A 27,746-nucleotide genomic window follows, 5' to 3' on the forward strand; every position below is an offset into this window, starting at 1 on the left:
TTCTCCCTCCAGAAACTGTAAGGAGTCCATTATGTTGACTGTTGTCCAGCCGTACCCTGTGAGTATCTTTATTTTTTAGAACTGTTGGTTATAATAACAGGATGTAACATTGCTGCACACCCGACACAGGGATTTGGTTTCATCCTGACCTCCATGCTAAATCTCTCTGTTCTCAGTCGCCCAAATCAGCGTTCATCAGTGCAGCCAAAAAAGCCAAGCTCAAGTCCAATCCGGTCAAAGTGCGCTTCGCAGAAGAGGTCATCATTAACGGTCAAGTTCCGGTAAGTTCTCCTCCTGTCACATGGTTGACCTTTGAATTTATCCATTTGACCTTTTGACCACCAATTGAACTGTCAAAAGTGATTTGTGTATATTTGGTTCACATTAATTATATCTACTTTGTTTTTTTTGTACAAGTAAGATTCTGTTCTAATATCCACACCAGCATATCACTTCAAATGAAACAATGTATTGGGGATGCATTCTAATTAGTGTGCTAGAATGGATATTGGTATTCAGACCTCTTGACTTATTCCACATTGTGTTACGTTACAGCCTAATTGGAAAATGGATTAAAGAAAACATTTTCCTCATCAATCTAAACCCAATACTCCATACAATGCGAAAATATGTTTTTAGAATATTTTGCACATTTATTAAACATAAAAACACAGAAATACCTTATTTACATTAGTATTCAGACCCTTTGCTATGAGACTCGAAATTGAGCCCAGGTGCATCCTGGTTCCATTGATCATCCTTGAGATGGTTCTGCAACTTGATTGAAGTCCACCTGTGGTAAATTCAATTGACTGGACATGATTTGGAAAGGCACACACCTATATAAGGTCCCATAGTTGACAGTGCATGTCTGAGCAAAAAGCCACGAGGTCGAAGGAATTGTCCATAGAGCTCCGAGACAGGATTATGTCGAGGAACAGATCTGGGGAAGGGTACCAAAACATTTCTGCAGCATTGAAGGTCCCCAAGAACACAGTGGCCTCCATCATTCATAAATGGAAGAAGTTTGGAACTACCAACACTCTTCCTAGAGCTGGCCGCCCAGCCAAACTGAGCAATCGGGGGAGAAGGGCCAGGGAGGTGACCAAAAACCCGATGGTCACTGACAGAGCTTCAGATTTCCTCTGTGGAGATGGGGGAACCTTCCGGAAGGACGACTATGTCTGCAGCCCTCCACCAATCAGGCCTTTATGGTAGAGTGGCCAGACGGAAGCCACTCCTCAGTAAAAGGCACATGACAGCCTAGTTGGAGTTTGCCAAAAGGCACCTAAAGAGTCTCAGACCATGAGAAACAAGATTCTCTGGTCTGATGAAACCAAGATTGAATTATTTGGCCTGAATGCCAAGCGTCACGTCTAGAGGCAATCTGGCACCATCCCTGCGGTGAAGTATTGTAACGAGTGCGCTGAGAGTTGGGAAGCAAGTTCAGGGAGTGAGAGTTTTAATAAATAAAAGAAACAATGAACACGTAACACAAACAACGCACCGACATGAAAACAGAGTCAATAACACCTGAGGAAAGAACCAAGGGGAGGGACAGATAACCAGGGAGGTGATGGGAAGGGAAGATAATCAAGGAGGTGACGGAGTCCAGGTGAGTGTCATGAGGCGCAGGTGCACGGGATGATGGTGACAGGTGTGTGGGATAATCAGCAGCCTGATGACCTAGAGGCCGGAGAGGGAGTATATACGTGACAAGTATGCTGGTTAGCATCATGCGGTGGGGATTCTTTTCAGCGGCAGGGACCAGGAGACTAGTCAGGATCAAGGGAAAGATGAATGGGGAAAAGTACAGAGAGATCCTTGATGAAAACAAGCTCCAGAGCGCTCAGGACCTCAGACTGGGGCTAAGGTTCACCTTCCAACAGAACAACAACTCTAAGAACACAGCTAAGACAATGCAGGAGTGGCTTCGGGACAAGTCTCGGAATATCCTTGAGTGGCCCAGCCAGAGCCCGGAATTGAGCCCGATCAAACATTTCTGGAGAGACCTGAAAATAGCTGTCCAGCGACGCTCCCCATCCAACCTGACAGAAGCTTGAGAGGTTCTGCAGAGAAGAATGGGAGAAACTCCCCAATACAGGTGTGCCAAGCTTGTAGCATCATACCCAAGAAAACTTGAGGCTGTAATAGCTCCCAAAGGTGCTTCAACAAAGTACTGAGTAAAGGGTCTGAATAATTATGTAAATGTGATATTTCCGTTTAAAATTAAAAAATTAAAATAAAAGGTTTTGCTTTGTCATTATGGGGTATTGTGTGTAGCTGGATGAGGGTGAAAAAAACAATTCAATCAATTTTAGAATAAGTCTGGAACAACATGTGGAAGAAGTCAAAGGGTCTGAATAGTTTTTGTGTTGGTATACACTTGTTTATCTGAGTACATCCAGACAGGTCAACAATGCTAGCAAGAAATATAAGGTCATTCATTTGTACTGGATGTCTTTTATGTCCTGTTTCCACCCAGAACAAAGTGAAGGACAACTCTGTCCTCTTCATGTAGGCTACTGTATGCCTTGTGTATCATTCTTCTGTGTCTCCTTTCCACCTAGAACACAGTGAAGGACAACTCTGTCCTCTTCATGTAGGCTACTGTATGCCTTGTGTATCATTCTTCTGTGTCTCCTTTCCACCCAGAACACAGTGAAGGACAACTCTGTCCTCTTCATGTAGGCTACTGTAGGCCTTGTGTATCATTCTTCAACTCTGTCCTCTTCATGTGTCTCCTTTCCACCCAGAACACAGTGAAGGACAACTCTGTCCTCTTCATGTAGGCTACTGTATGCCTTGTGTATCATTCTCCTGTGTCTCCTTTCCACCCAGAACACAGTGAAGGACAACTCTGTCCTCTTCATGTAGGCTACTGTAGGCCTTGTGTATCATTCTTCTGTGTCTCCTTTCCACCCAGAACACAGTGAAGGACAACTCTGTCCTCTTCATGTAGGCTACTGTAGGCCTTGTGTATCATTCTTCTGTGTCTCCTTTCCACCCAGAACACAGTGAAGGACAACTCTGTCCTCTTCATGTAGGCTACTGTAGGCCTTGTGTATCATTCTTCTGTGTCTCCTTTCCACCCAGAACACAGTGAAGGACAACTCCCTCCTCTTCATGCAGAAGGTTCTGAAGGTGTACCTGGAGAACGGGCAGACCAAGTCGTTTCGGTTCGACTGCAGCACATCCATCAAGGTGTGCGTGACACTTTGGGGGAGGGGGGGGATTAGAGTGGCCCTGTTTCCATAATTACTGTGGCGAAATGGGAGGAAATTAATGGAATATGGCGTGGGGACTCAACCTTGACTTGAAATGCAATTGCATTCTATCCATCTCAGCTACCCGGTGGCAGAAAACGAGGATACAAATAAAAGATAGTCTTGTTTATTTGTTTTATCATTTGGTATTATGACATTGAAATTGACCTTTGTTTATGGTGTGATAGGATGTTATCATGACCCTACAAGAGAAGCTGTCCATCAAGTGCATTGAACACTTCTCCCTGATGCTGGAGCAGCGGACGGAGGGATCGGGCAGCAAGCTGCTACTCTTGCATGAGCAGGAGATGCTAACTCGGGTAGGAATTACTGTGGGCATGCTAACGCGAAGTCATTGGTTTGACCTTTACTTATCCAGGAAGTCCCATTGAGGTCAAGCGACCTCTTATGTAAAGTATACCTGGGCAATTCATGACAGAGATCAATCAATCAATTTATAAAGTCCTTTAATAATTTCAAAAAAAGAGTGGAAGAAAGAGAATCATAAATGTAACTGAACTTAGACACCCCTTGGCCATATCAGAAGGATACATCTCAGTATGGAGCTCCCTAGCTACAGGTCCAGGTTATCAACATCCCAGAGAGAATGAAAGTCATTCATATGTTGCTAGCCCAGAGTCACCCTAGTGATCCCATTCTGCTTCCTTAAAGCACTCCCACCTCGGCCTCTTTACTTAGTATCCTATAGACAAGAGGCAATTCTATTCCAGCACTACACCACAATCACACAAAGTACACATCCAGAATGGCACCCTATTCCCGTTATACTTTTGACCGGGGCCCATAGAGCGTCCCATAGAGCGCTGGTCCAAAGTGGTGACCTAGGGAATAGGGTGCCATTTGGGACGTACACAAACACTTCCTGCTCAGTATTCATAGAGCGACTCAAGAACACAACGTGATTTATCAAGTCTGGCACAGCAGGGGCGCCTCTGCGTTCAATGTTTTAATGAAAGTGTACTGCGATCATAGTGAGGATATTCTAATATGCATCACCCTCATCCCGCGTAGACAGCCCTGTGATGATAGTCAATAATGGAAATAAGCGATGAATAACAAATTCTGATTATTTTCAAGGATGAAAAGAGTTATGTAATAGGTTTTGGTAAGGGGCTGAAATCTGTAAAGTCAATGCTCAAGACGGTACATTTTGGGGGGAAAAAAGGTGTTATCTAGAACTTAAAAGGGCTCTTTGGGCCATCCCCATAGGATAACCCTTTGAAGAACCCTTTTTGGTCCCAGGTAGAACCCTTTTGGGTTCCATGTAGAACCCTTTGGCTCCTACGTGGACCCCAAAAAGGTTCTTCCTGGAACCAAAAAGGGTTTTCCTATGGGACCAGACGAGGCACCCTTTTGGAACCCCTTTTTTTCGAAGAGTGGACCCCTGAAGGAAATAGGGAACGAGGGCAAACTACTGACCAGTGTAGCACGTACAATATATCTCCCTCTGCGTGTCTTAATGAATTCCTGTCCCTTGACAGGAGGCCAAGAACCTGTCCAATGGATGTAAATTTGCCCGACTTCTATTTGCAACAATGACTCACCCTGTCCTTAGCACAGACCTTACCATCCCATTATGTCCTTAGGAATGTATTTACCTGACCATTTGATGAAGTTTGACATCATGCCTAGCACCTTGAGGGACCTTGCATTTGATGTTTTCCGTTTCGATGTGTCACATCAGTACACATTTACGGCGCAGTAAAACACTTGAACATTTTCTCTTTCACACTCCCCCCCCTCCTTTTCTCACATTCTCTCGTCCTCTTTTTCGTTTCAGGTGACACAGAGGCCGGGGTCCGATAAGATGAAATGTTTCTTCAGAATCAGCTTCGTCCCCAAGGACCCGGTGGATCTGCTCAGACGGGATGCCGTGGCATTTGAATACCTCTACGTTCAGGTGAGAGCACCACAGGAGACCTGGCCCAATCATAGTGGAGCATAACACAAGACCGCATTCCTGTGTTCTCGGGTAAACTTGTCGAACAAGCATTGAGACCAAAGCATGTCAATAAGGGCCTTTTGATCAATGCATATCAAGTTCAAGGTTCCCATCCAAAATTGGTTGGTTGTCCAAGGTTTTAGGCTCAATCAGAACTTCAGAATATTTGCTGTTCTCTTGGGATTGACTATTCAAAGCAATATTGCTTCTATGTTAATGACAACAATGTCGGTTTCTAGCTTGGCCTTCCTTTACTTGTAAATAGAACAAAATGTGTCTATTTTGAATGGCTTTGAGTCATCCACGGGTTCTAACTGTCCCTCCTGGTCTTCCGTAGAGCTGTAACGATGTGGTTCTGGAGCGCTTTGGCTCAGAGCTGAAGTACGACGCCGCGCTACGATTGGCCGCTCTGCAGATGTACGTCCTCACTATGACGACCAGACAGCTGCAGAAGGTCTCACTCAAATACATCCAGTAAGTCCAGCTCCTTACTGTTGTGGTTGTTTTCCACTGAAACATGGGCGACGCAGCTCAAAAGGAGTCTTTGTACAGGTGCATAATAATCATTGATAGAAAGGTGAACACTAATTTGCATTATTTCCACGCCCTTGAATATCAAATGCCTTCTTAATTTCCAGGAAGGAGTGGGGTCTGACACTTTTCATCCCACCAGCAGTGATGACCAGCATGAAGGAGAAGAACATCAAGAAAGCACTGACGCACATCCTCAAAACCAATCAGAACCTAGTGCCTCCGGGAAAAAAGGTACAGTACGGATTCCATCGTCACAGCTCTCTCTCTCTCTCTCTCTGTCTCCCTCTCTCTCTCTCTCTCTCTCTCTCTCTGTCTCCCTCTCTCTCTCTCTCTCTCCCTCTCTCTGTCCCTCTCCTCTCTGTCTCCCTCTGTCCCTCTCCCTCTCTCTCTCTCTCTCTGTCTCTCTCTCTCCCTCTCTCTCTCTCTCTCTCTCTCTGTCTCCCTCTCCCTCTCTCTGTCCCTCTCTCTCTCTCTCTCTGTCTCCCTCTCTGTCTCCCTCTCCCTCTGTCTCTCTCTCTCTCTCTCTCTCTCTCTCTCTCTCTCTCTCTCTCTCTCTCTCTCTCTCTCTCTCTCTCTCTCTCGTGTGCTTAGCAGAGCTGCCCTCTAGAGGAGTGTAGCTGTCTGTTTGCTTTCTTTTTTTTGCTTCATCATCAGATGAATGTCATTTGTGTATTTGAGACTGAGATACGGTCAAAGCCATAAACCGTTAGTGTATTTTTGTTAACCTCGAGATGTTTTCCTCTGTCTTTTTTTCCTGCAGTTGACTGCATTGCAGGCTAAAGTGCACTACTTGAAGTATCTCAGTGAGCTGAGGTTGTATGGAGGGAGAGTGTTCAAATCCATACTTTTGGTAAGACCACTAGTTGTATCTGTCCCTATTTCAGCCATTGGTCAAATAGAAAACCAATCTGTATCCACATAGATATTGTTCCAAATCCATATCCTGCCTTCTCTCTTTTATACACTCACTCACTCACTCACACAAATACACACCCCTATTCAACTCAACACACACACACACACACACATACACACAACACTTCAACCCCAACACACACCCTCACAGCAAGGGGAGAAGCAGACAGAGGTGACCTTGCTAGTGGGGCCCAGGTACGGCATCAGTCACGTGATCAACGCCAAGACCAACCTGATGGCCCTGCTGGCAGACTTCAGCCACGTGAACCGCATCGAGATCCTCACAGAGGATGATATCAACGTCCGCGTGGAGCTACACGTCATGGATGTCAGGGTAAGGAGTGGGGCCTGACGTGTCGAGTTGGCACTGTTAAGTGGGTGGCTTGAGGCTTGGGCGGCAGGTAGACTAGCAATTAATAGCATTGGACCAGTAACCGAAAGGTCGCTCGTTCGAATCCCGAACCGGCAAGGTGGTAAAATCTGCCGTTCTGCCCTTGAGCAAGGCAGTTAACCCCCAACAACAACTGGGCACCGATGACGTCGATTAAGGCAGCCCCCCGAACCTCTCTGATTCAGAGGAGTTGGTTTAAATGTGGAAGAAACATTTCGATTGAATGCATTCAGTTGCGCAACTGACAAGGTATCGCCTTTCCCTAAAAATCTACAGATACCCATAAGGCAATATTAGCAGGCTAATAAGTAGAAAAACCAGTTTGTACATAAATACTATTCTTGCAAGACCATATCCTTGTGTTCTGTAATGTTTTTATTTCTTTATGTTTGATCTGTAGCCCATCACGTTGATAATGGAGTCTAGTGATGCTATGAACCTGGCGTGTCTGACAGCAGGTTACTATCGACTCCTAGTGGACTCTAGGAGATCTATCTTCAACATGGCCCACTGCAACAGCATCGCTGAAGAAATGGGTTGGTCAACCTAGTACTATGCGGTGTGTGTGTGTGTGTGTGTGTGTGTGTGTGTGTGTGTGTGTGTGTGTGTGTGTGTGTGTGTGTGTGTGTGTGTGTGTGTGTGTGTGTGTGTGTGTGTGTGTGTGTGTGTGTGTGTGTGTGTGTGCGTGCTTCTGTATACATGTCAATTATATCCAGTATTTTGTCAAATTGTTGAATTGAGTTCCTCTATTAAACAACAGATCAGGACAATCTTCTGGAGTGGCCGTACAGCACTTCATTAGACAACTGTGAGGACCCCAATGCTGCCGGCCAGGACGAGCGTTACAGCAGTGACATGGACTTCTCTAACAATGGAGGGAGAGTGAACAACATCTCTCCCTACATCCCCGAGCGCCAACACCATACCCTAACCCTGCAGCAGAACGAGAGGCCGTCGGAGGGGCGGAGGAGTCCCCAGCCCCCACCTCTCCCCCCTGCCAGAAACAAACCCCAAGACTCCCCCCGGAGCGCCAAGGTCTCCTTCATCTTCGGAGACCCCCCTTTGAACACTGTTAACCCCCAGAACTTTGGCTACGAGCGCCTGATGGATGAGAGTCCCGAGGTGCCCGAGCACAGGCCCATAGCCTACTTGCACAGCAACGTCAACAACCCGGGGGACTTTAGGGCCCAGGTGACCGTGCCCTTCCAATTCGCCGACGGCATGCCGCATGTGGTCTACAGCAACATCGGCGAGGAGCTGGTGGAGGAACCGCTGCTAAGGGACCTTTGTTATGCAGACACCACGGACGACGCCGAGGATGAGGACGACGCCAGCTGTGAGGAAGACTCTACCGGGACGGGAGGGGGGGAGGGTGGAGGGGGCGGCACGACGGCGGCGAGCAAAGCCACGATCCTCACCCTCTCGGGCTCCAGCGATGACATCATCGACCTGACCTCACTTCCTCCCCCCGAGGGGGGCGATGATGACGATGATGATACCGACGGTGTCCTCCATTCGCTAAATCTCGCCATTGCCGCCCCGCCCCCGGGGTTCAGAGACAGTTCTGATGAGGAGAGTCCCGAGAGTCGCCCTTTGGCCACTGCCGGCAACAATGACATGCCCGTGTCTCTGATCGACGCTGTCCCCACGGGGTCGCATGGTGAGGGGAGCGGCAGGGAAAGGAGGCTGGAGGATGCCGTGGTAACAACCCTGCAGGCACTGGAAGCCCTGACCGTGTCCGAGGAGAGGCCACACCCACCACGCCCACAGCGACCACAGCCCAACAGTAACCCAGGTCTTTACTACTACCAACACCACTTATAGTTTACAGCTGTTGTGCACACAGTGTCATGGCCTTGCTCTAGTTTTGGTTTTTCAGTGTTCACTGTTGTGCTTTGTGATCAGACCTGGCCCAAATTAGGATTTCTTCAAACTATATGTTGAACTTTGTTAAAAGTTATATAATAGAATTGTTGAAAGAAGCTCAAATCATATATTTTTTCTCCCTGGCTCACATAGGTGTGCAAATGTCTCGAACTTTCAGTCCTGAGTCTTCCTCTGACTCAGGCAATGAGACCAACTCCTCAGAGATGACCGAGACCATGGAGCAGGCCGCCGCCCACAAACTCATCCACCAGAACCACAGGCGCCTCCTTATCGCCACCTCCGAAGGCTACCAGCCTCTGACGGAGGAAAAGACAAACTTCCCCATCTCGCCCAGAGTGGCCACCCAAAAGAAAGCCCACAGCCCCTCCCAACATCAAGACGGCGGGCCGCCGTCGTCCACCGCGCTCCCTAAACAGACCCTCCATCCAGATGACATAGAGCTGGATCCAGAAACCACTGATTCTCTGACTAACCTCTCCTCCGACTTCAGCAAGCGACCCAACTCCGTGGTTGTTGGAGGGAAACGGCTAAAAAAGTTGGCCGACACCAACGGGAAGTTCAACACGTTCAGTACCAGAGACGGCCACAGGGGGAGCCAGCTGGATGTGGAGCGTACCTCGTTCTGCGAGAGGCTGCAGAGAAGGCCACCTCTTCCTCTACCAGAGAATTCCATCTCCATCATGGCGGAGAACCTGGCGGTGAACAGCCTGCCAAAGAGTCACCGCAGGCTGCCGCGCCCCCCTCCCCCACACCCTGAACGGACAGAGCCTGAGGAAGAACCGGGGGAGGCTGCAGTGGGGGCCACTGGGGCTATGGGCGGCCAGCAGGAAGAGTACCTGGGGGGAGCGGCAGGTCCCTTCCCCTCCTCCCCTACCAAGAAGCCCCGGGACCCCCCCGGTGGACAGGGAGATGCCCCAGGGGAGCAGCGGCAGCAAGTGAGGCAAGGGGTTGCCCGGCTGTGTGAGTACCACCTAGCCAAACGGATCTCGTCCCTTCAGAGCGAGGCTCACAACTCCCTGCAGGGCTCCCAGTGCTCATCACTGGACGCGGGCTGCAGCACGGGGAGCAGTGCCTGTGGCACCCCAACGGATTCGCCCCTCTGTGCCCCCGACGGCAACCACCACCCGCTCTCTGAATCTTCCACGTCCCTCAGGGTTTTCACCTATGAGGACAAGGCTCCCCATGGCACCCCGGGCCAGATCCCTGTGGGCAGGGACCTCCACCCCCAAGCAGACCCCACACTCCTGCGGAAGATGCTGCCCAACATACACCCTCCTGGGTCAGACACCAGCATAGAGGGTTCCCTCCGGTCGGCCAAGATGAAAGAAACCACAGGTAGTACAGCTAGAAGGAGTAACCTTCAAAATGATCTGCATGCCAAGACAGCCTGTGTAAGGGGTGCTAACCTCAAGGAGGGGAACGAGTCCTATAGGCAGCTCATTAACTACCTGACAGTGAGCCAGATGCACCAGGGAGGCAGGTTGCATAGTGCAGGCCTGGGAGGGGGAGTCAGGAAGGACACTAGGAGATATATTACCAGTAATCCCCAACTGATAGAGATGGTTAGGAGTAAAGGGAACACCATTCACCGCTATCCCTGCATGCCCCCCCTCGTCCTCGTCACCCTTCCTCAGCCCGAGTCTAGTGAACCCCAATGCAGTCACCTCACGGGGTGACAAAGGCCCCCGGCCCTATCACTCCACCACCCTGCCCGCTAAGTTGAAGAGCAATCCTGACTTGCATGCTCAGAGACCTGCTGACAGTGTTGAAGTAAGGCCAAGTGGCACAGAGAGGAGGAGCTCCTTTTCGGGCCTCGAGAGTGAGTTAGAGAGGGGCGCCATCGACCCTGAGGTCGAGCGGTTCCTGTCCCTGAGGGACAACATCCATGGAGGGGGTGGGGGTGGGGGCATGGTCCACAGGCCCCCCTCCAGGGCGCGGAGTGTGATGTCCCAAAGCGGTGCCAACATCTGTGGCCCAGAGGACTGGCTCAGATCTGACTGCAGGACAAAGCATGCCATCCGACAGACTCCTAATGATTATCTCTGTTTTTCTACTGCCCCTAGTGTAGCTCGCACAGAGCAGCTGGGGACATCACTGGGAGCGGAAGCAGGAGATCACCCATCAGCTTTCACTAAGCAGGCCCGAGCCTGTGCCACGGCTCCGGCCCCCTCCTCCTCCACCACCTCCTCCACCTCCCCTACCAGCCAACATGAGCACCCACAACTCCACTGTGCCAAAGCAGTCCACCGTCACATACGGACAAAACCACATCCAGTCAGTCACAGCCAGCCTCCACCACCAGTACGAGCCCAATATGAACAGCCTCCAGAGGGGCAGGGACTCCAGTATGAACAGCCTCCACTTGGGCAGGGAACCCAGCACCAACAGCCTGCAGCGGGACCGGGAGCCCAGCATCAACAGCCTCTACCTGGGCAGGGAGCCCAGCATAAACAGCCTCCACCTGGGCAGAGAGCTCAGCATAAACAGCCTCCACCTGGGCAGAGAGCTCAGCACCAACAGCCTGCAGCGGGACAGGGAGCCCAGCACCAACATCCTCCACCTGGGCAGGGAGCCCAGCATAAATAGCCTGCAGCGGGGCAGAGAGCTCAGACGGAGCACCAGTAATGTAACGGCGGGCTCCGGGAGTGTGGAGGTGCTCTTCGACAAAGGCAGAACCAAGTGCCAGCAAGGACCAGTTGACCCCAAACTACAGAGGAGACCCACGAGGAAAAGGCTGTCGAAGAGCTACTCGCAGGGCTCAGTAGCGTCCACGTGCTGGTCGGCTGGGGGCAGAGACAGCCGGAGGGCCTCAGTGATGTTTCCCCTGCAGAAGGACGCCAAGCACATGAAGGGCTCGCAGAAGATGGATTCGAGCAGCCCCTGGAGGTGCAACGGTCCCTTCAGCTACTGCTTCTTCAAGAGGAAGAGTCAGGCAGAGGAGGATGAGGTAGAGGGGGGTGAGATGGGCGAGAGGGGCGAGAGTTCCAGGCGCTGCCATGGCAGGGAAATGGAGGAAGCAGCGTCTATCTACGGCCTGGCCACGGACGCAGCAGGCGACCAGCTCTACAGCGAGGTCCTAACCAACATGAGCTTCAGCGACCGGCTGTCGCGCATCAACACGCTCAAAGACCGCATGTACATCTTCCCCGTTGGCTTCTCGGATGTACGCCGCGACGCCAGCGAGCTCATCGCCCTAGTGCGCTCAAGCGTAGGCAGGGGGGACCGCAGCGGCCAGGTGCCACAGATCACAGCCGACCTGTCCCAATACAAGCAGCTGCTGTCCATCGAGTCTAAAGAGCTGGGGCGGGCATGTCGCAGGATGGCCCAGGCCCACGGCAGCCCAGAGGAGATGCTGCTGGCCATCACCTGCAGTTTCCAGGTGCTGTGCTGCCTGTCTGAGGCCTGCATGTGCCTGGTGAGGGGCCTGAGGGCATCAGCTGCCCAACAGCAGAGGGAGGTGGTGGCCAAGGTGGACGAGCTGGTCATGAACTACATCTGCCTGCTGCGCGCAGCCGAGGCAGCGTCCATCGGAGTGCCCAGCGACCACAACGTCAATGCCCTGGTCCGCCACTCCAGCACCATGTCAGCCATCGCCAACGCACTCACCCGCTCCCTCAAAACGCTGCTTAGCAAGTAGTAGGACGTCCAGCCGACAGCAACGTCTTTTAGTGTTATGTACATTATACAAAGCCATACAAGACCCGGCCTTTGTAAAAAGAACTGATGTTATTATAGACACCCTACTTCTTGTGTACAATTTATTGTCCATGTATATAATGTACATACAGTACATATGATACACTATATGAATATATAAATTGCTATAGACATTTTGAGAGGTCATTGGGAAGACATGTACTCTTTAATGTGATATTGATGATGCAGTTCTAGGTTGCAGTGTGGAGAGAGAGGATTGACATACAGCACTGAACCTGTACTGCATTTAATACTCCTTATTTCTAAATGATTTTGACATGATTATTTTTTAAACAAATACAGAGGGCATAAAACTATACTGAAAAGACATCAAATAAGTAGGCAAGTATCTTATTAAAGAGCTTTTAAGTCGATCAGGCAGGTGTGTAATTGTTTCATCATTTTTTACAGCCTTTCATTGTATGTGTTTTAATATGACCCTCTCTGGACTAAATGGTGTCCTTCAACATTTATGTATCAGACTGCATTTTATTTCCCCGACCATGAAACATAAAAATCCACTCAATAATTTTTTCAGCTTCTCTGACCCATTAAAATGTTTTACATATCTGAGGGTCATGGTGTGTCTTCACTTGCTATTTCATTTGCTCCACTAATATCTTGTAGAAGAACTCCAGTAAAATAAAAGATTCACTTGTGCACTGCCTCATTTTTCTACACCCTAGGCCTAGTAGCTTTCTCGATCTACAAAAAAAAAAATGATAATGCCATTTTGAACATAAGAAAATGTTTCATTCTGAATTACGTCTTATTCATTTGGATATAAAGCAATCTATTAATTTAAAATGAACAGGAGGCCCTTCTTTCCTAGCGTGATGCTTCTCATGTGAGCATAGTAAGAGGGAGTGTATCACCAAGGCGTTGACAAAGGTTTCTGTGTGTGGATAAAAGAGGCACTTGAGGTATCATCTGACTACAATCTCAGAGTTAAATCAAGTTAAAACACAGATCGAAAAGCCTTAAAGGGTAAAGGGGGGGGGCTGTGAGGACATTTTGAAAGACCACAATCTGTAAGGGACCATTCCTTTCCGACTCTCTGGCCAATGTGCTTTTCAACCAACACCTGTAACTATTATGCCTTGATCCCACCAATAGTGTAATCGTTTGGATATGTGTGCAACAAAAGTACAACCCTCACCTTCTGCAACCATTTCCGTTAAGCCGTCTGCGCATACAGTTTGACACACACGTTCGATAAATCCAACGCACTGCAAATGCCTCTGCAAGGCAAACGCAGCGTTACTTGGAATTGAATGTACTTCTGGTGTAACCGAAATGTAATGATGCTGTCGGTGTGATTGAGGCGTTAATCAAGTCATAGTAGGCCTGATGTATATGTGGCAGGACAAGCAAATACATGATTATTTTTTAATGCCCAGTGCAGACAAAACACTTTTTTCCCCCACTTTTATATATATTTCCACAGTATGAGGTTGGAATAATACTGTGAAATTGTGAAAATTATGATCATGTCATTTTAGTATAAAAACTGTTCGAAAAGAGTTTTGGTCTTCCAAATAGCATGGACCATAACGTCAGATGCCAACCGCAGAAAGAAAAAAACCTAAGAAGAAAGGCATCGATTTTGTCCAATGAGGAAGGGGGTGGCAGCCGCAGAGAAATACTTGGGTTTGCAAGGTTGCAGGGGGTGTTGAGTAGGATTAGATAGGGTAAATAGTGGAATAGGGTGGTGTTTCTTTATCATTTTATTAAGGGCTAATAGTTGGTAGGATAATTTGTCCTTTTCCCCGACTGTATACTACTGTATCACAAATCAATTTTATGTAGGTACGCCGTGTATAGCCTCATACTCCGGTACAATAGGTGGCAGTGCATGCACCTTAAATCGGATGCGAGCCGCCAAAACAATCCCAAATAATAAGAAGAATAATTAGGATGCGGCATTTCCGCTCTACCGTGCAAACACGATTCTCACTTCCTTTTCAGTTTTAGGTCTCCTCTCGTGCTGATCTGCTATGCGTGGGCTACAACGATAATAAGTTAACTTGTTAGCTAACTTGCCCCTCGAGGGATAATTGTTGCATCCAAAATCTCCTACTCGCATAACCAAATTGCACAGAAATATTTAGGACATGCCGAACATCGTGCTTTTCAGCGGAAGCTCCCACCAAGACCTGTCACAAAAAGTGGCTGATCGCCTCGGACTGGAATTGGGGAAAGTGATAACGAAGAAATTCTCCAACCAAGAAACATGGTAGGTTTATTTTTTGACTCATTTCTCGTCTGTCTTTAGATAGGTGCATGATTAGCTAATTTACCAGCTGCGTTAGCTGAGCTAGCCTAGCAAGCTCGCAGGCGCTGGACGTTAACATACTGCAGCCTGGGTCATGCATGCACATGTGCGCAAGAGTAGTAAGTTTGCCAGCTATACGAACGTCACTGAATAACACTAGCTTGCTGACGTTATTACATCAATCCCTAAATTGGCTAGTTAGTTATATCTAGTTATGTAATCACATGGTCGCGCATGCTGGTGTTCATTGTTGAGTCGTAACTTTGAAAGATACATGCTAGTTAGTTTGCGAAAAGACTCACGTGACTTGATAATAGCCAACAGTTCGTGTAAACAGAACCAACTACCGCAGCAACCGAGAACAAGGCCACGTTCAGTATGCAAACGTCTTGAAACGTTGCAGTTACAAAATGTAATGAAAATGAGTGATATCTGTGCAGGTAACCTAGTGGGTAAAAGAGGGTTGGGCCAGCAACTAAAAAGCCGGCTGTTTGAATCCCCTAACCGACTAAGTGAAAAATCGGTCGATGTGCCATAATTGTACCTTCAGAGAGCCTCTGCTAAAATAATGATTATTATTTATTTTTTAATGTTTTTTATCCGAATTGTTCCTATAATTGTTTGCCCTGCTGCCACCCCTGGTTCCTTCCGCCTACATTGTCATGCACTTCATCCTAATTGCACCTGTAAATTGTTCTGTATATGAACCTCTGCTAAAAAATGATTCGAAAATAAAATGTATGTTTTTCATTAATACATTTTCCTTATCTGATTTATTCCTGTAATTGTTTGCCCTGTTGCCACCCTCAGTTCATTTTATCCTAAATGATGTCTCGCGCTTAATCTAGGTTCATTTCCAGCCAGTAAGCAAACTGACCTAATTGTTCAGTGTTCAGCGCTGGTGCATGTAGACGTTACAATACTTGCAATATGATGCAATGGGTGAGAGTGAGTTCACTGCACTGCCCCATGAACCAAGGTGAGCTAAGGTCCCCTATTGATTTAGCCAAGCTACATTACTTTGTCCCCTATGTGTGCAATAGTGGGTTTTTGTCAGCTATATTAATAAAATAATCTGCTTTAACATTTTGTGGATACTTTTGGAGAAAGATTGGCCTGACAGTGGGACACCTATTAAATAAGATCTTATTGTGGGACGTCCTCCTTGCAAGGACATAGTATTAATAACTATTGAGATCATTGCCGGGGATAGTTTTATACTCAGCTGGGCCCTCCCTGGATTTTGTGTTAAATGCTCTACACCAAAGCTTTCTCTGCCTCAAAACCTTGTTCTGAACACCTCCAAAACAAAGGTCATGTGGTTTGGTAGGAAGAATGCCCCTCTCCCAACCGGTGTGATTACTGCCTCTTGAGGGTTTAGCGCTTGAGGTAGTCGCCTCATACAAGTACTTGGGAGTAAGGCTAGACGGTACATTGTCCTTCACTCAGCACATAGCATAGCTTAGGATAAATCTGGACATGGTTTCCTTTATTGTAATCACCCCTCTTTCCCCCAGCTGCCAAACTAACCCTGATTCAGATAACCGTCCTACCTGTGCTAGATTACGGAGATGTGGTTTTATAGATGGGCAGGTAAGGGTGCTCTCGAGCGGCTTGATATTCTTTACCATTCGACCAGCCGATTTTCCACCAATGCTCCTCATAGGACACATCGCTGCACTCTATACTCTTCTGTAAACTGGTCATATCTGTATACTCGCCGCATGACCCATTGGTTGATGCTTATTTATCAAATCATCTTAGGCCTCATACCCCCTCTTAGGCCTCACACCCCCTCTTAGGCCTCACACCCCCTCTTAGGCCTCACTCCCCCTCTTAGACCTCACTCCCCCTCTTAGGCCTCATACCCCCTATCTGAGATATCTACTGCAGCCCTCATCCTCCACATACAACACCTGTTCTGCCAGTACTATTCTGTTAAAGGTCCCCCAAGCGCACATCCCTGGGTCGCTTGTCTTTTCAGTTCGCTGCAGCTAGCGACTGGAACAAGCTGCAACAAACACTCAAACTGGACAGTTCTATCTCTTCATTCAAAGACTCAATCATGGGCACTCTTACTGACAGTTGTGACTTCTTCGTGTGATGTATTGTCGTCTCTACCTTGCCCTTGGTGCTGTTGTCTGTGCCCAATGTTTGTACCATGTTTTGTGTTGCTACCATGTTGTGTTGCTACAATGCTGTGTTGTCATAGAGAGACCTATGTTGTGGTGTCTCTTGTCGTGTTGTCGTTTTTCATCCCAGTGCCCGCAGGCGGCCGTCATTGTAAATAAGACTTTGTTCTTGACGGACTTGCCTAGTTAAATAAATAAAAAAGTATAAAACACACCGAGAATCTCACAGCCTATAGGTACTTAACACAGTGGGAGGCCGTTCCTTCTCTTGCAAGAACAAAAACAGAACCTGTAACTACAAACCTACTCATTCTACTTGTAGAATCGCAACGCTCGTCAGTGGCCCTCAATTTGTCTGAGCTAATCAGAGAGCACAAACCCGCGTGGGGAGCTAACAAAAAATATAAATAAAAAAACACGGGCATTTTCTCCGTACATCCATGGATGAGCCAGTTGTACTTCATATTAGAGGTTGACCGATTATGATTTTTCAATACCGATACCGATTATTGGAGACCAAAAAAAAATCAACTTTTTTATATATGTATGTATGTATGTATGTGTATATATATATATATATATATATATGTATATGTAATAATGACCATTACAACAATACTGAATGATCACTTTTTTATTTTAACGTAATATAATACATGCATAAGAATCTATTTAGTCTCAAATAAATAATGAAACAACATGTTCAATTTGGTGTAAATAATTGCAAAAACAGTGTTGGAGAAGAATGTAAAAGTGCAATATGAGCCGTGTAAAGAATAGCTAACGTTTAAGTTCCTTGCTCAGAACATGAGAACATATGAAAGCTGGTGGTTCCTTTTTTAACATTAGTCTTCAATATTCCCAGTTAAGAAGTTTTAGGTTGTAGTTTATTATAGGAATTACAGGACTATTTCTCTCTATACTGTTTGTATTTCTTTAACCTTTGACTATTGGATGTTCTTATAGGCACTTTAGTATTGCCAGTGTAACAGTATAGCAACACAATGACAACCATCGAAGCAGCGTTACCCACTACTAGAAGGCTCAGAGAGAGTGATGTTTGAAATGCTATTAACGCGCGCTAACGAACTAGCCATTTCACTTCGGTTACACCAGCCTCATCTCGGGAGTTGATAGGCTTGAAGTCATAAACCGCGCAATGATTGACACACAACGAAGAGCTGCTGGCAAAACGCAAGAAAGTGCTGTTTGAATGAATGTTTACGCGCCTGCTTCTGCCTACCACCGCTCAGGCAGATACTTAAATGCTTGTATGCTCAGATTATATGCAACGCAGGACAAGCTAGATAATATCTAGTATTATCATCAACCATGTGTAGTTAACTAGTGATTATGATTGATTGTTTTTTATAAGATCATTTTAATCTTAGTTAGCAACTTACCTTGGCTTACTGCAAGGCAGTTAACCCACCGTTCCTTATTTTCATTTTTCATTATTTACTTGAGGCTAAATTGATTTTTATTGATGTATTACATTTAAGTTCAAATGAGTGTTTATTCAGTATTATTGTAAATGTCATTATTACAAATGAATAAATACAAATTGGCCGATTAACCAGCTTTTTTGGTTCTCCAATCGGTATCGGCATTGAAAAATCGTAATCTGTCGACCTCTAGTTCTTAACCTTTTATGTTTGGGGGGAGGTCATGAACACGTTTTTTAGCTGGTTATCTTCTGTGTCTTAATTATTTCATCAAACAGTGCGCTTAAAGCATCAGACAAGCTCAGTGCATACTGTTGATTTGATTAACTTAGGGTGTGCCTATATATGGGAAAAATACACGTTTTAAAAACCAATCGATTGGTCGAAAGAACACTCTCGGTCGATCACATTTTTTAAAATCCTCTGCGACAGTCCTAGTCTGTACAGTAGCGGTGGGTCTCGTGTCTCCTCATGTCTTGCTTACGCTCTCCCCTTAGAACACAGATTCCCTCGTGCCTCCTCTTCTGGGTGGTTCAGATAGGTAGACCGACTGTTGCGTTAATTGCCTCTTGGTCAGATGTGAGCACATGACTCCAGCGGAGGTAGGGAAAGGGGGTTGTCCTGTCTGGAATGTTTGACGTTTCTTTTTTTAATGGTTTTGATGCCTGCAACTTGTGGGGAGATGTGGTGTGTGTGTGTGTGTGTGTGTGTGTGTGTGTGTGTGTGTGTGTACACTGATTCCCGGAAGTCTGCTTTTCCACACGCACTTTCAAATGAGAGTCCTCATGTGAGGCTAGTTAGTCAAAGTTGAGCTCGTTCCGGTCACTCCAATTTACTGTACCAGACCTCCATCAGTCCTCCGTTTTTGGTGTGCAGTTATGATACTGTGTTATTGGAAAGTGATTCTTGGTGCAGTATCTTTCATGAGTGAGTAGCAGTTGCCCTTTTTTCTAAGCATACCTTGTAGGGGGAGGGGAGATGGCCTAGTTGATAAAGGGCCTTGGTGAGAAGATTATGATCATCCTTCTCCGTCAGGGTTTAGGAGCAATAGGCGTAGAGCGATAAGAGCAGGGTGAGGAGGAGGAAGGATTGATCTTCTCTACCTCAGTGTGGAGGCGAGTGTGAGGTTCCGTAGTGGTGGTAAGAATTATGATCCTCGTCCTTTCCTTAAGATGCCACTAAATAATAATGCCGCTTGTCTTGGTCAGCGTGGAGATCGGGGAGAGCGTGCGCGGCGAGGACGTCTACATTGTGCAGAGCGGCTGCGGCGAGATCAACGACAACCTGATGGAGCTGCTGATCATGATCAACGCGTGCAAGATCGCCTCGTCGTCCCGCGTCACCGCCGTCATCCCCTGCTTCCCCTACGCCCGGCAGGATAAAAAAGACAAGGTAAGCTTACCTTCCGGGCTGCTCCTAGGCACAAATAAGTCACGACTGTGATTCACTGTGTGGTGTTCAGTATGTAGTGAAAAACGTAGCATATTTACAGTACCAGTCAAAAGTTTGGACACGCCTACTCATTCAAGGGTTTTCATTTGTACTATTTTCTGTATTGTAGAATAATAGTGAAGACATCAAAACTATGAAATAACATATGGAATCATGTAGTAACCAACGAAGTGTGAAACAAATCTAAATATATTTGAGATTCTTCAAGGTAACCACCCGTTTCCTTGATGACAGGTTTTCACACTCTTGGCATTCTCTCAACCAGCTTCATGAGGTAGTCACCTGCAATTAATTTCAATTAACAGGTGTGCCTTGATAAACGTTAAATGGTGGAATTAATTTCCTTCCTCCGTTGTGTTGTGACAAGGTAGGGGTGGTATACAGGCGACGGCTCTATTTGGTAAAAGACCAAGTCCATATTATGGCAAGAACAGCTCAAATAAGCAAAGAGAAACGGCAGTCCATCATTACTTTCCAGCATCTTTACATGAACGTCAGTCAATCCGGAAAATGTCCAACTTCTAAAGTTTCTTCAAGTGCAGTTGCAAAAACCATCAAGCACTATGATGAAACTGGCTCTCATGAAGACTGAATAAATGCAAGTAACAGACACATCTCAACATCAACTGTTCAGAGGAGACTGCGTGAATCAGGCCTTCTTGGTTGAATTGCTGCAAAGAAACCACTACTAAGAAGAGAATTGCTTGGGCCAAGAAACACAAGCAATGGATATTAGACCTGTGGAAATCTGCCCTAATTTTAGATTTTTGGTTCCAACCACTGTGTTTTTGTGAGACCCAGAGTAGGTGAACGGATGATCTCTGCGTGTATTGTTCCCACCGCGAAGCATTGAGGTGGTGTGGGGGTGCTTTGCTGGTGACACTGATTTAGAATTCACACTTAACCAGCATGGCTACCACAGCATTCTGCAGCAATATGCCATCCCATCTTGTTTACACTTAGAGGGACTATAATTTGTTTTTCAACAGGACAGTGACCCATCACACCTCCAGGCTGTGTAAGGGTTATTTGACCAAGGAGAGTAATGGAGTGCTGCATCAGATGTCCTGGCCTCCACAATCACCCGACCTCAACCCAGTTGAGATGGTTTGGGATAAGTTGGACAGCAGAGTGAAGGAAAAGCAGCCAACAAGTGCTCAGCATATGTGGGAGCTCCTTCAAGACTGTTGGAAAAGCATTCCAGGTGAAGCTGGTTGAGAGAATGCAAAGAGCGTGCAAAGCTGTCATCAAGGCAAAGGGTGGCTACTTTGAGATTCTTCAGATGTGAATGTCATCCAATAACTTCTGTGTTACTACACAAAAAGCATATGAGAAATACAGCATCTACCAAATATAGCTGTAGGTTTGAATCAGAGCATGGTTCATCACCCGACAACAATTAGGCCTAATTCTCGTTAACAGTTCCTGCTAATGTTACTTAACTGAAAGTTGACGTCAGGCAGAAAGGGTTCACAGACCACCGCTTATCTGGTAAATGATTGTCTCACACTGTTCCAGTTAATAACGTAACAACAGTTTCCTCATGTAGCAAGCCAGTTGTTCTGAGGCCTATCCAACATTCCACCGTTTCTCCCTCTTTCTCTCTCCATCAACCCAAAGACAGTGTATCAAGCACCAGCAACTATCGTGAGACCCTAAGCATGACATCTCTTAACGTTTTGGAGCATATTTAACCTTTATTTAACTAGGCAAATCAGTCTAGAACAAATTCTTATTTACAATGACGGCCTACTCCGGCCAAACCCGGACGACGCTGGGCCAATTGTGCGCCGCCCTATGGGACTCCCAATCACAGGCCGGATGTGATACAGCCTGGATTCGAACCAGGTACTAGTAAGGCACTGCACTGAGATGCAGTGCCTTAGACCGCTGCGCCACTCTGGAACCCTGTTATGTTTTCTAACATGAAGGTGGAACATGCCAGACCCCAAAGGCCCCTCTATTGCAGTGGCATACTGTAGCCCAGTGTCTCCCTGCTCCAGTACTCCAGTCTATCCCCCAACAGCACACATTTTTGCTGTAGCCCCGGGTTGACTTAACTGATTCAAGGTCATGTCTAGCAGGGATCCTGCTAATGTCAGTGACGTCATAACGTTTTTAGCAGTTTAGCGAACCCTCTTCCTAACCTTACTTCAATGTTCCTAACCTGCTTTGAAAAGTCACTTCTGACATCAGGGGCATCCCATCTAGAAACCCTGATTCAACTCATTGAGGGCTTGATAATTAGTTGCATCAGGTGTGCATGTCTGGGCCTACAACAAAAATGTGTGCTGTAGGGGTTACTGGAGGACAAGTTGGGAAATACATCTGTAGCCTATACAAACACTCTGAACTACAAGTTCTAGAACAGGACATAACAGATTTCTGACAGAGGGTTTACTTACGTTTGTAAATCAAAGTTCAATACAAGAAGGATTTAGACGGTGTATGTTTGATTATACCAAATGATTGATGTTTAATACCACATGTTGGCCTATCACTGTTTTCCTTTCCCTGAGGCATGTTAAATCCACCTCGGAATGTGACCTAGTACAAAATTATAATAATAATAATAATAATAATATATGCCATTTAGCAGACGCTTTTATCCAAAGCGACTTACAGTCATGTGTGCATACATTCTACGTATGGGTGGTCCCGGGGATCAAACCCACTACCCTGGCGTTACAAGCGCCATGCTCTACCAACTGAGCTACACGAGTTGAAACAAGCATCTTTCAAGAGTTGAACTTGTGTGTGTAAATAAAAGTAACCTGTGAGTTGTGATTTGTCCCCTGAAACCAGAGTCTCTACGGTCACCTTGTGCTGCTATTTGGCCACAGAGGGCTGTGTGCATTAACCGCAGAAGACTAAGATGTCTTTGTTGAACACGTGACAACCTGTAGCCAATAAGGATCGTGCTCCTTGTGGAGGAGCAGAGGATTTAGACTTCACTAGTTATTCAAGTCCAGGGCATTTTACTGTAGTACTACAATTGTTGCCACGCTGAATAATTCAATTGTGTGCTTCATTTGAAAGAGCCTGTAACTCCCTCTGTCCCAGAGTCGTGCTCCCATCTCAGCCAAGCTGGTGGCCAACATGCTGTCTGTAGCCGGCGCCGACCACATCATCACAATGGACCTCCACGCCTCGCAGATCCAGGTAGGCAGCGTCCGACACGTCACAGCAATGCAATTGCGGGGTGCAGTTTCCCCTGTCGATTTAAATCAAGTTATATTGAATTCAAATGACTAGTAGTAGTTGCTCAATTTTAGTTTCATTCCAAGTTATTGCAGTGAAGTCTGAAGTTGTCGCTATGTTTTTGCTCAATATTGGGCTAATCAGAGGCTGTATATTATTATGTTAAAGGGAAAATGTTTAAAACTTTTTCTGATCTCTCTCTGTAGGGATTCTTCGACATCGCCGTGGACAACCTGTATGCAGAGCCCGCGGTCCTCCAGTGGATCCGGGAGAACATTCCAGAGTGGAAGAACAGCTGCATTGTGTCCCCTGACGCTGGAGGAGCCAAACGGTAATAAACAATTCAATGTGGCAAGGTCACATGAACCAGGTACGGCTGATCCTGAGGTCTTCAACAATGTGGCAGGGTCACATGAACCGGGTACGGCTGATCCTGAGGTCTTCAACGATGTGGCAGGGTCACATGAACCAGGTACGGCTGGTCCTGAGGTCTTCAACAATGTGGCAGGGTCACATGAACCAGGTACGGCTGGTCCTGAGGTCTTCAACAATGTGGCAGGGTCACATGAACCAGGTCAACAACGGCTGGTCCTGAGGTCTTCAACAATGTGGCAGGGTCACATGAACCAGGTACGGCTGGTCCTGAGGTCTTCAACAATGTGGCAGGGTCACATGAACCAGGTACGGCTGGTCCTGAGGTCTTCAACAATGTGGCAGGGTCACATGAACCAGGTACGGCTGGTCCTGAGGTCTTCAACAATGTGGCAGGGTCACATGAACCAGGTACGGCTGGTCCTGAGGGCTTCAACAATGTGGCAGGGTCTCATGAACCAGGTACGGCTGGTCCTGAGGTCTTCAACAATGTGGCAGGGTCACATGAACCAGGTACGGCTGGTCCTGAGGGCTTCAACAATGTGGCAGGGTCTCATGAACCAGGTACGGCTGGTCCTGAGGTCTTCAACAATGTGGCAGGGTAACATGAACCAGGTACGGCTGGTCCTGAGGTCTTCAACAATGTGGCAGGGTCACATGAACCAGGTACGGCTGGTCCTGAGGTCTTCAACAATGTGGAAAAGCTATGGGGAAAGTCAGAAATGTTTGGACCTGTTCATCTCTCCCTCGTTTAACCTTTCATTGGAGTTTGTTTGTACTTGTCCATCTTCGAGATGAGTTTTGCTCGACTTCTGGAGGTCATGCGAATGAGATGCCACTTCAGCTGAGCGCTGACATGCATATCTCATATTTCTCATATTTCTTTGTTTTAAATTCCTGCATCCAGAGTGACCTCCATCGCTGACCGTCTGAATGTGGAGTTTGCCCTCATCCACAAGGAGAGGAAGAAGGCCAACGAGGTGGACCGCATGGTCCTGGTCGGAGACGTGAAGGACCGCGTGGCCATCCTGGTCGACGACATGGCCGACACCTGCGGTACCATCTGCAAAGCTGCTGAGAAGTGAGCGTGTGTGTGTGTGTGTGTGTGTGTGTGTGTGTGTGTGTGTGTGTGTGTGTGTGTGTGTGTGTGTGTGTTATTCTACCATGGCCTTGATCTAGTTTTTGTGTTTGGCTTTCAATACAAGTCAGTATTTATAGCTGGTTGCTATGTAGTCTCATCTGTTGAGCATCCGTTGATCTCAAATCACTGTATTGGTTATTGACCTGAACCACTATCAAACCTAATGAGATAGATTATGTAGAGGGTGAGGAGTGATGTGGAGACTGAAAATCCACTCAGGGTTTTTTTCTGCATCAGATTGGGGGGCTTGCCCAAATGTAGAAGCCCTCCTGTTTGCTGCACTTACAAAACGTAGCTGTTTTTAAAGCAAGTTTTCTGCTATTTTTATTTTACGGTTTGAAAAGGGGAAAAAACCTGGAAGTCATTATCGTTTGTTCCAGTCTCAACCATGGCTCCCGTTTCATTGTCTCTCTGAAACTCTTCAACGTTTCACTCTTCTATTTGATGCTTGTGCATATTTCATTTTTCTACTTTGCTCATATGCATTATTTTATCTGACTTTCAAACGCAGTTTCCATATTACTGTCACATTGTGTTTTATATTACACCACTCATATCTCTCTCTAGATTGATTGATGCCGGTGCGATCAAGGTCTATGCTATCCTCACGCACGGCATATTTTCCGGTCCGGCCATCGCGCGCATCAACGATGCTCCCTTCGAGGCCGTGGTGGTCACCAACACCATACCCCAGGAGGAGAAGATGAAGTCATGCCCAAAGATACAGGTACCCACTGTCCAGATGGGCACTTCCTGTTTACTCACACGTCCTGGTACCTTTTAGCCAATGAGGTTTGAGGAATCCCTTTGTTGATACATGCAGCATTTTGTCTCTCCCATGTCTCGAAACTAGCTTGCTGCTGTTAGAGCTAACCATTCCAACCAGGATTGATTGGCTGCCCTATAGGTTACCTGACCCGAGGCACTGGTTGATGGCAGTCTGCTATAGAGATGTATCTATTATGATGTATTTCTATGGTCTTCACCAGATCATAGATATAGCCATGATCCTGGCCGAGGCGATCAGGAGAACCCACAACGGTGAGTCGGTGTCCTACCTCTTCAGCCACGTTCCCTTGTAAAGGATGGCCACGAGCAGAGGCCACAGCAGCCATTTCCTCTCCTCATGGTCCAATCAGCTCGCACCTTCAATGACCCCCGCCCTCCCGGAAGTCCTTAAACCCTGACGGTTTGGGCCAATTACATGTGACCAATTCCTAAAGGCCACGCCCACTTTCCCAGCTCTGTTCCGTGTGGAGACCCAAGAAAGAGTGTCACCTCCTCTTAGACCAGCAAGTTTCTATTTATGTGTATTACCATGTTAAGATTTCCTTACTGTGTATGTTTCAATATCATGCTTTGCCAGCCTTGCCACCCAAGGCATCTGGCTGTTGTTTTAACCGAAGGTCCATTGCCTAACGATGTTCCTGTTTGTTTTACCTAATTTTCCTTCCATTTCACTATAAATGAAAGCATTCCATTGTGTGATGTCACTTCTTGATTCATCTGACTGTTCTAACCTGCTCTGGAGAATCTGCAACGCTGTTGGTTTTAGAGGCACCTTTGTTTCATCAATACACGCCGATTACGAAATACCAGGGTCCTATTCACTAGACTAAAAACGGTAGCAAATGGGGAGGGACTATCTGTACAATAAGAAATGCCTGTCTTCATTTTCTGTTGCGGGATTTTTAGCAACGGTGTGTGCTAATCAATGCCACCTAGGGTTGTTTAGTCATCAACAGCTGATTTGTTTTTGATTTGTTTATTTCTTTAACCAGCAACATTTTGGTTAGTGTGGGACTTTTTTTCCCCAGAGTAGAGGCTGTATTTGTTCAACCAGCAAATAGATTCCTACATAATGTTTAAGCATCTAGCATTGTCTTCTTAACGTCCCAATATTGTAATCATGGAATTCAATTTGAGATATGAGAGAGACCGTTGTAAGCATTTCCACAATTTCTGGCATTCTAGTTGAAACATAATTTCGTTAGTGCCACGTAACATGGCCAAATCTGATTTGCCATTTTATTTTCCTTACTTTAGTATGCCCCTGGTGGTGCACTCCCTCTTGTGACGGACTGGTGTCATTGCAGGGCCTCATGCTCACTTTCCTATTTCTGATTTACCATCTTGAAATTGCTCATTTACTACTCCAACACCACTACTAATCTCCTGCTGCCCAGTTTTTCAAAGGTTATCTTTTCAGATTTCGGCAATCGGATAGGATGAAATTAATAGAACGGGTATCCAAATTCAAGTCAATGATACACCCGCTGTATTTATGTCAATTTAATCCGATCCGATTGCTGAAATCCGATCCGATAACTTGGAAAAACTGGGGACAGTACCTCTATATCAAGTTTATCCATCTTCTCGAAGGGTGATTGGTCGAACAACTCACACCCATAAGGTCATGAAGTATACAAATTCTACTTTCCTCATGTCTTGAATGTTATTTTTGTGTTTTTTTTTAAAGTATTAGTTGAGAAAAAAAAGTTATAATGTATGAGTGTAACTCCTCTGCGTTCATTTTCTCCTGTTGTGCGGTGAGTGTGCGCTGAAGGCAGTCTTCAGAATGAATTAGCGGATGGGTTGAAAGCTGCTGGCGGACAGGCAGCCACACGTTTTATTTTTTATTTTTTTTACACCACCAGGGTTTTCATTGACAATAAAAACTTTGACAATGACATTATGTAATGCTGACTGTCTCTTTTCTTTGACCTTTGGTTACTGAGGATCCTCAGATGAATTGTTATAGACGGTACACTGGTATTTTCCCTATTTGGGGGGGGGGGGGTGATTCCATTGGAAGATGTGAGTAATTAGGTGGCCATTTGAGGAGCATGTGTTGCTACTCATTGCACCATAATCTTATTGCAGTGCCATGTGAGAGCAAGGACCTTGGTTGAATTCATGTTTGTCAATTGCAGGTCTTTAGAAAGGCAAGTTCACCAAACTGGGCATGCAACACTACCACCCAACCACCATCTAGGATCAGGTCCTCCTTGACCGTGTAATCTTATTAATTGTGATCTAAAAGGCTAAACTGGTACTAGATCAGCACTCCTAGTCT

At 46.5% G+C, this 27,746-nt stretch overlaps 2 protein-coding genes across 2 annotated transcripts in view; both read left to right on the forward strand.

Moving 5' to 3' along the window:
* LOC124010697 (FERM and PDZ domain-containing protein 4-like) overlaps positions 1-13,300 on the forward strand; it is a 64,701-nt gene extending 51,401 nt beyond the window's left edge. Inside the window, exons 5-18 of the mRNA XM_046323348.1 lie at positions 13-58; positions 177-281; positions 3,097-3,204; positions 3,455-3,586; positions 5,068-5,187; positions 5,567-5,703; positions 5,868-5,994; positions 6,524-6,613; positions 6,830-7,012; positions 7,470-7,605; positions 7,830-8,864; positions 9,089-10,628; positions 10,720-10,897; positions 11,025-13,300. Coding sequence (XP_046179304.1) covers positions 13-58; positions 177-281; positions 3,097-3,204; positions 3,455-3,586; positions 5,068-5,187; positions 5,567-5,703; positions 5,868-5,994; positions 6,524-6,613; positions 6,830-7,012; positions 7,470-7,605; positions 7,830-8,864; positions 9,089-10,628; positions 10,720-10,897; positions 11,025-12,593 — 5,506 coding nt within the window. The 3' untranslated portion in view covers positions 12,594-13,300. The remainder of the gene's footprint in view (positions 1-12; positions 59-176; positions 282-3,096; positions 3,205-3,454; positions 3,587-5,067; positions 5,188-5,566; positions 5,704-5,867; positions 5,995-6,523; positions 6,614-6,829; positions 7,013-7,469; positions 7,606-7,829; positions 8,865-9,088; positions 10,629-10,719; positions 10,898-11,024) is intronic.
* Positions 13,301-14,590: 1,290 nt separating this feature from the next.
* LOC124011210 (ribose-phosphate pyrophosphokinase 2) lies at positions 14,591-27,365 on the forward strand. The gene is made up of 7 exons (XM_046324342.1): positions 14,591-14,888; positions 19,713-19,896; positions 23,020-23,118; positions 23,364-23,488; positions 24,437-24,610; positions 25,238-25,397; positions 25,660-27,365. The coding sequence occupies exons 1-7, from the start codon at positions 14,767-14,769 to the stop codon at positions 25,750-25,752; spliced, it is 957 nt and encodes a 318-aa protein (XP_046180298.1). The 5' UTR covers positions 14,591-14,766; the 3' UTR covers positions 25,753-27,365.
* Positions 27,366-27,746: the final 381 nt, after the last annotated feature.

The sequence above is a fragment of the Oncorhynchus gorbuscha genome, linkage group LG23, assembly GCF_021184085.1.
Source record: "Oncorhynchus gorbuscha isolate QuinsamMale2020 ecotype Even-year linkage group LG23, OgorEven_v1.0, whole genome shotgun sequence".
Classification (NCBI taxonomy): Eukaryota; Metazoa; Chordata; class Actinopteri; order Salmoniformes; family Salmonidae; genus Oncorhynchus; species Oncorhynchus gorbuscha.